Source organism: Zalophus californianus, chromosome 1, assembly GCF_009762305.2.
Source record: "Zalophus californianus isolate mZalCal1 chromosome 1, mZalCal1.pri.v2, whole genome shotgun sequence".
Taxonomy (NCBI): Eukaryota; Metazoa; Chordata; class Mammalia; order Carnivora; family Otariidae; genus Zalophus; species Zalophus californianus.
The window spans coordinates 123,960,088-123,968,437 of record NC_045595.1 but is presented as its reverse complement, the minus strand read 5'-3'; the positions used below and the strand labels follow the sequence as shown (position 1 = coordinate 123,968,437).

General features: G+C 41.7%; 1 protein-coding gene across 1 annotated transcript in view; it reads right to left on the bottom strand.

Moving 5' to 3' along the window:
* Window positions 1–235: 235 nt before the first annotated feature.
* Window positions 236–8,350, bottom strand: part of TMEM212 (transmembrane protein 212) — a 39,785-nt gene continuing 31,670 nt past the window's right edge. Inside the window, 1 exon segment of the mRNA XM_027581846.1 lies at window positions 236–322. Within this exon segment, the coding sequence (XP_027437647.1) occupies window positions 236–322 (87 nt within the window).

Below are 8,350 nucleotides of genomic sequence, written 5' to 3'. Positions count from 1 at the left end.
TCTGATAGAGGAAATGGGTGGCATTGATAAAATTGAGGCTTTGCAATTTCATAAGAGCCCTCAGGTTGCCCTGACTGCTTTGAACATTATCAAGAACCATTTTTCTGAGGGAGAAGAAAGTGGCACAGTATTACCAGCCCTGGACCAAGATCATGAATTCTTAAACCGCTTAACAAAACAATACCAAGACCCCACGACTCCTAAACCAAGGAGCAAACCCTAATGGGTAACTGCTTTAAGAACCTTCTATGTCTTGGCATGGCACAGGTGTAAAGCTTTTTAAACTAAATGTTAATAAAATTGTTGACACCTTCACCTCCATCTAAAAAACAAAAACAAAAACAAAAACAAAACGGGAAAGTTTTTTTTTCCCCAAACGGCAAAGCCATTTTAGCAGAGATTAGATGGCGGGAGGATTGTGGCAGGAAAGGGGAATAAGCAAATATAGATTAAGCTTTTGGTAAGTTTGGTATCGAAAAGAAGGTGACATATGTATGGGAAGATTAAGAGAAAGGCAGAGTTTCTGGAAAGCTTAGCTGTATAACTTGGCGTGCCATTTTACACACCGTCTTTAAGGCAAAGATTTTATTTCAAAATAAATTATGCCAAAAATCTAACTACGACTCTTGGTAAGTTCTAGAATACATCCTCAGGTACCTTGCAGGGGTGGCCAGGGAGAATTCCACAAGGGTGGGCACGTGACTCAAGAGGGCCGAGACAGGATCGGCCCCAGGCCCGTGTCTGAAGTGACCCAGAATTCTTCTGCTGAGTTTGGAAGCTGGCCGAAGGAGCTGGGAGCTGCCAGTGGTCAACTTTTCCATTACACGGGTTCAGCCTGAGAAAGGTGCCAACCAACACTGAGGAAAACAGAGCGAGAGAGACGGAGTCTGGAGGTAGAAGCCTCGCCCCATGTGCCCCCTTTTCTAGCCGTGGCTGAGGCACATTCTAAGTCTGTACTTTTCTGTTCTGTAAGCAAATCAGTTCAGCTTTTTGTTAAAACTGCTTTGAGTCGGGTGTTCAGGCATTTGCAACCGAGAGAGTCCTAATACCTAACATCACCTAAAGCCATGTACACACACTCTACTCAAGTACTTTCTACATCACGAGTGGGATTTTAAAGAGATTAACATTTGTTAAAATCTGTGAAGCTGTGGTTGTGAGAAACTCTGAATTGAATTCGACATTGTCTTTCCTTAGATTTTTCATCGGTTTCACTGTAGGAAAAGGAAAAAATGTAATAAGATAAACATGAACTTTTGAGTCATCAGTGTACATGGTTTTCTTTGAGATATAGTCCATGGAGAGCACATGCATCAGATTATTCAGTTGTTTTCCTCAGATAGAGTCTCTTTAAAAAATAATGACATTATCACCAACCAAAAGGTTAATTAATATCTTTGATCGTTTTAAGGGAAAATGTTTCCATCTTTATAATGTAACTGCAAAGTTCCAAAATCTCAAAGAATCTTCTCCCATACACGTTGCTGTTGCGAGAGCTGGTCTTCCTTATTTGTTTCTCGGATTAGTTCCCAATTGACATCAGATATAGCAGCAAGACCCTCTCTCTTTTGTGTGGTATCAGGCAGTATCAGTTTGTGAGTTGTAAATACCCAACCTCTGTCCTGAAGATTAGCCTTAACTAAATCGCCCTGGGGACAAGAGATGAGGAATTCTTCCTCTACTTGAAGAATTAAAAAAAAAAGAATCTAACTTTCAAAAAGGAACAGGAAGCCGCTTGTCCATAATAAATCACCAGCAAGCAAGTGTTCTGCAAAGGAAAAGGTGGATATTAATAGAGGTGGCGTTTTTCTTTCAGCAGAAGAGATCTTTCAGTGAATTTGGAACTGACGGCCTTGAAAAACCTAGTCAGCTAAGAATTCGAATGCCACAAACTTGAGAAGAAATGTTATTGTGTTTTATATACTTGAACATGCTTCTTCCTCTAATTGGGAAGTAGTTGCATTCAAATGTCCAAATCATCGACAGCATTTGTAAGCTCCACACACGGGAGCCCACAGTTCACCTTTTGTATATACGTCAAGGAATTTGACCAATCCATTTAATCATCAATGGGAAGAAAGCATCAATGGGGATAAAATTGTGGCATGACAAAGAGTTGTTCTCTGGACTCTGCATATAATTAAACAGAAATTTTTCTTAATGCATTATCATATATTAGAAAGAAAAAGGCAATGGCCTGGGGTGGGTCAGAAGATTAGTTCCTCAGCCTTGTTTTACTGCTGCCTATTTAGAAACATGGTTAAACAAGCTAATCTCTCTGGATCTCAGTTTCCTCAATTGCTATGGGCAGGCGGTGATTAGGGAGGATTCTATTGAGACTTTGGTTGATGGGCCAGTTACTATTGCTATTAACAGATTATCCCAAATTGGCTGGCATAAAACAAAAACCATTTTATTGTGCAAAAGATTCTATGGGTTAGATATTCAGGCTGGGCCCAGCTGGACAATTCTTTTTGCTTCTCGAGGCAATTACTAAGGTCACTCAAAGGCATTCATCTGGCAGATGAGACGGTCTCAAGGGTTCAAGACAACTTGATTCACATTTTTTTTTGGCAGAGATGAGCTCAGTCTGCCGACTGGAATGTACAGCAAGGTGGCTTCTTCAGCCTGGCGGTCTCAAGGTGGTCAAACTTTTTACACGGTAGCTGGCTTCTCCCAGAGCGAGCATATTAAGAGAACCAAGTCATTTCAACTTAGCCTCGGAAATCACACACCATCTTCTCCGCTGCATTCTGTTCATCAGAAGACTGCTCAGGTTCGAGGGCAAAGGCTATAGATCCCACCTTTCAATGAGAGCAATGTCAAAGAATTTTGCAGGCGTGTTTTAAAACCACCACACCTACTTATAAGTTCCCAAATATTATTTCTCATTATTCTTCTCCAACAATGTGTCCATTCCCATATATCTTTCTTTCCTCCTTCCTTTCTTTTTTTTCCTTCTGTCTTCCTTCCATCCTTCTTTCCTTCCATTCATTCATTCGCTCATTCATCAAATATTTCAGCCCCAACTCTGAGTCAGACATACTGAGTAGCCTATAGTAAAATTGAAGGGCAAAACAAACACATGATCCCTGCCTTTGTGGAGCTTACAGTCCAATGAAGGACACACACATGAATCAAGTGCAGGTAAGTATATAATTACAAACTCTGTGAAGTACTGTGAAGGAAAGGCACAAGGATCTCCGTGGTTCCACAGTAGAGAGGCTGGCTTCAATCAGGGGGCAGAGGAAGAAGTGTTCACTTTGATATCTAAAGGATGTGTTGGAGTTGGCTAGGTCAAGAGCATCAATACATCCCACACAAGACTTCCTCTTGTTGCCCTGTAGCCTCTAAATCTCCTAGTTTAGAAGACCCCCCTTTTTTTCCTACCCTACTTAATTACTCTGGAGCAGTAGTTCATTACGGAAGTTCCACGTTCAATACCGAGGATGTGTCCAGCCTCCTCTTTGTTCATACCCTTACGAACCTCTCCTGAATCCCTACTGTTGGCTGAGTGGAATCAGTAGGCTTAAGGCGGCATTGGACGTGTTTCATGTGCCGGCTCTGTCCTAAGTTCCTGGCTTCGTCTTGCCCTCTTCTCTTTGGACACCATGCCCCAGCCATCCCAGGCTACTCACTGTTCCCAGGGCATGCGTTAATTTTCACGCCTCTGTGCCTCTGTTCTCACTGAACTCTCTTTCTGAGATGACCTTCCCCTTTGTCTCCACCATTAACATGTTTTTCGTCTTTCTTGCTCCAGGGCCATCTCCACTAGGAGGCTTTCCTAACCTGTGGGCATAATTACTCGGTCCGCGAAGTGTTCTCTAGCCCTTTACTGAGACCTCTTCTCCATTCTGCTTTGTTAGCTGTTTCCTCACTGCCACTAAATTTTAAGATCCTTGAAGACAGGAATCATTAAGAGATCATGCCTCTATCCTCCGAAGTGCCTATCACCGTGCTTTTGCTGTAGTAAGCACTCAGTAGTTGTTTGCAGAATGAATGAATGAATGAACAGTATCCTTTTAATCAGATGATGAGGGTATAAACTGCAGAGATCTCTGTTACCATTTTTAGTCAGCATTTAGCATAGTGGATAGCACTCAGTATTGATATTTCAGTATCAATGAATGTGTCACTTTCCAATGTACGTATTTCAAATACCACTGAACCTATTAAAATGGTTGGCACACAACGCTGGTTACATTTTTAAGCACTTCAGCTGAATCATAAATTCTTTGGGACAGAAATTGTGTCCTCCCTTTACTTGTGTCTCTTATACTCCCAGATGTTTGTTTTATATATAAATCACTGACATGAAATAAAAGTGTTGATAAACCACTTCCTAAATTCACAAGTTATTCGGATTCTCCTCAATGTATTATATACACATTGCTGTGCTAACATGTGAATGTGGGTACAAAATATGGGTGTACATTAAGATTCTGTGTAAACAGTTTGCCATAGATTTGGATATGCTACGAAGGAAATGATCTATCCTGAAAAGCAACCATATCTAGGAAGTCTTTGCCATAACTCAATAATCTTTCAGTAGGTCTCAAGCTTGTCCTTCAGGGTTGCCATTAGACAGGTGTTACCACTGGACTTGTTTGCGTATTGCTTTTTATTAGTTTTGAAGAGGATGATAATGATGATTATCTGTGTGGAGTGGCGTGGCCAAAGGGCTGGAAGGAGAACTGGGTCATAAAGTGCCAGATGGTTAGAGCTAGAAGGCGCTAGAAGACTGGTAAGTCCAGCTCCTTGATTCTACAGATGGGGAAACTGAAACTCGAGTTCATACTCTTGCCTTTGTACTTCACAATGCTCAATTCTGGGGACTCTGACATGAAAAAGGAGACTTCCTAGATTAAGGGAAGCACAAAGTTTATTGACTATTTTTTCCTCAGAGGGTGTCTTCCAAAGAGGGCTGTTCCGGGACACACCTGTTGGCTCCCAGTCAGAGCCTAGTAAGCACACACTTATTTATACCACAAATGACATCATCCATCCATCTTGGAAGCCACAGTGCTCACCCCCGTTGGTTGTCAGCAGTTTCTAAGATGTCCCCTGATTTCATTGACCTCTGTGTGTCCTGGAGCCTTGACCTCTAAGGCTCCCTGGTGCCAGAATGTCTGCAGCTGCAGGATCAAAGACCCTCAGGGGAAAAATCCACTCCTAACTGAGATGAAATGGAGTGAGTTATTAGGAAAACTAGCTATATGTCCCAGAACCCCTGTTCATCTGGAAAATGCTTGAACTGTATCCCAAATATAAACACCAAGCCCTAATAGCTAAACACAGCACAAGCCAGAGACAGAGTCTCCTGCCTGCCAGGCCAGAGCCACATTCCACCTGCCCTCCTAAATGACTGGATGTGCCTGGCACATAATAAATATTTTGTAAATAATCTGTGAAATAAATGAATGAAGGAGGTGGCAGGTAATTAAACACACAAATATCGCAAAATCGTTAAGCGCAAAAGAACAGGTAAGAAGTTACAAATTTTAAAACAGTAGGTTAGATACTGAAGTGTTAAGTCCTGAGATTGAATCCAAATTCTGTCTCCAGCTTCCTAGCAAGCAGAGCAGAAAGGGCAATGCAGTGGGCCTCACCTAGTTCTCTTTGTGGACGAGAACACAGCATTACTGGGCATCGCATATTTTTCTATATCTGAGAGAAATGAGTCTTGTGGGAAGACTTTCTACGACACCAAAGTGTCGTTTGTGTCTTGAGGACATGTGAAGATTCTTCCTTGGTTGGCAGCCAGACTAATTGCTTGAAACAGTTTGGTAATACCCATCCCAAATGGTGGGTTTCCAACGTCTTTGCTTAGAGAGAGTAATTCCATTTTGGTTACTGTCCCCTGGCCTCCTGTAACTGCTGTTTCTTCACAATCCTTACCAGAACCCTCTGTTTGAAGCTGAACCTCAGAGCATTCTCAGAATATTTTCTAAGCCCGCTTTACTTACAGATGCCCTTCGTCCGCTAGTCTTATAGAGCTGGAGGCTAGGATATTTTCGCAGTCTTCTATACTTAGTATGGCTTATAATCCTCAGCCATGTTATCTCAGGCGCCCCCTTAAGAATCCCTTAACAAATAGAGTAACCCGAGTAGAATAAAATCCTTGTTGATTGATTGATCTGAGACCTGCAGTGCACTCAGCCCCATCCTGCTTTACAGCCCTCTGCTCTGGCTCCCTCCTGGCCAGTCTGTCTATGCCATTTAGATATTTTCTCCCACTTATGGCCAAGCTCCATATTTTTCCTTCTGTTGTTCATTGTGTCTGTAATAGCATTCATCTCCCTATCAGTGGTCCTAAGTCAGATTTGAGCTCATCTCCCTCATGATATTTGCCAAACAAAGCCTGTGAGGGTTTGCGCTTTTTTAAATTTGCTTTTAACGCTAGCCTGTATTTCTTTTAGTCCCGGAATTTTATTTATTTATTTATTTTTTAAAGATTTATTTATTTATTTATTTATTTATTTATTTATTTATTTATTTATTTGAAAGAGCGAGAATGAGAGAGAGAGACAGAGCACATGAGAGAGGGGAAGGTCAGAGGGAGAAGCAGACTCCCTGCTGAGCAGGGAGCCCGATGCGGGACTCACTCCAGGATCATGACCTGAGCCGAAGGCAGTCGCTTAACCAACTGAGCCACCCAGGCGCCCCATAGTCCCAGAATTTTAGAGCTGAAGGGACTGTACAATTAATTTTGGCTCTTCCGTTTTATAGGTGAGAAAACTAAGACCAAAAAAGGTGAAATGATTTGCTTCTCAGTCCTTAGCCTGGGCAGTATTGAACGTGTGTGGTCTCTATGACGTTTGTCTCTTATCATCTCTGTTTTGTGAGCTAGGAGATTTCATTTCCCGAGTCATTGCACCTTGTCCACTAGCGGTCACTCCACATGTTCTTAATCAAGAATTAGTGAATGAACTAAGTGAAATAACATATCACGGTTTATTTTATATTCTACTTCAAGCCCAAAAGAACTAATGAAATTAACAAATAAACACAGAAAGCCGTTCAGTCATTTGGTTCGCTCACAGCAGACTTGATAACAGATGAGTTTTTCCGTTTTTCTATATCCTTCTTATCATTATAGCATATTGATCACAAATACCTTTTTAAAAAAAATCTAATTCCAACAATTCTTTCTCCTAAAACATGTGTTTTAACTACTATGATTTTCAAGAGCAATTATAAACTAAAGGCTCTACCCACATAGGTAAGTTCCCTCTTCTAGGAGGCCAAATGGGCAATGACAGTCTTGCTTATACGAAGCAGATTTATGGAATAGAAAAACAATTCAGTCCTTGCAGAAGCTTCCACAAACAGGAGATGTGAGCAGTGTTCGGAACAAAGAAGGGGTCATCCCTAAAAAATACAGGAAGCTTTGATCTTTCTCCTCGCCTCAAGCAAGGTGAAAGGGTAGAGTCTTCAGCAAGTCTGATCTGTGTATTCAGGTGAAATGACACTTTCAACATGTATGGGCAAGCAGAAGTTTACTCAAATGGTGAAAAATACAGGCCCTAGATCTCGTGACTCTACAAATGTACAGAATGTAAAATAAATTCCTTGTTTTCCTTGTAAGTTTAACTATAGGAAATAATGAGTCCTTAAAAGGGAGTGATTAGATAGTATAAGAATGCAAATTTGGCAGAGTAATAAAACCCCAGTAATTTCGGACATTTTACATTCTATACTCCTTTCTAGGCATGTTAGGCTTCCCAGATTGTAACCACTGATACTTTGACAGACTTTGGAAACAGTTACTCACTTATGAAGACCCCACACCTCTGAGAGAACACCCAGGGGTAACAGGGAAAAGATGTGACAACCACGCTTGTATTTTGACTCATCCTAAAGAAATGTAGTAGGCCTTCAGATATTTGCGAATTTTTCCGAAGATAGTCTATCTGTCACGGCAAGCTCCATCCACTTACTGTGTGATGATTTATAGAAGCACTCCCAATTTTGGGGCACCGCATAAACTGGGCCTCGAAGCATCCCTGACACCTAGCCACTCAGCTGCCACAGAGAGCTTAAATCTGTCTGGCAAACTTAGCGCACTATCTAGAAACATTGCTTTAGGCACATAAGCTATCATGGATACCAGGACTTTACATTTCTGAAGTCATAACTGTTTGGTTCTTTTGTGGTCGAAACTCCCCCCCCCCCCCCCCCCCCCCGCTGACTCTCCTCTGACATAAAAGGGACTTGGTATGAATGTTGTTTTGAAATGGACAAAAGAAGCATCAGGAAGCTTGTTCTCTCATCCTATCTGCAGTCATGGCTTGGCAGATTCCACCAACTCCCGAGAGGATCCAAGCAGGGTGACGAGCAGAAGAAAAAT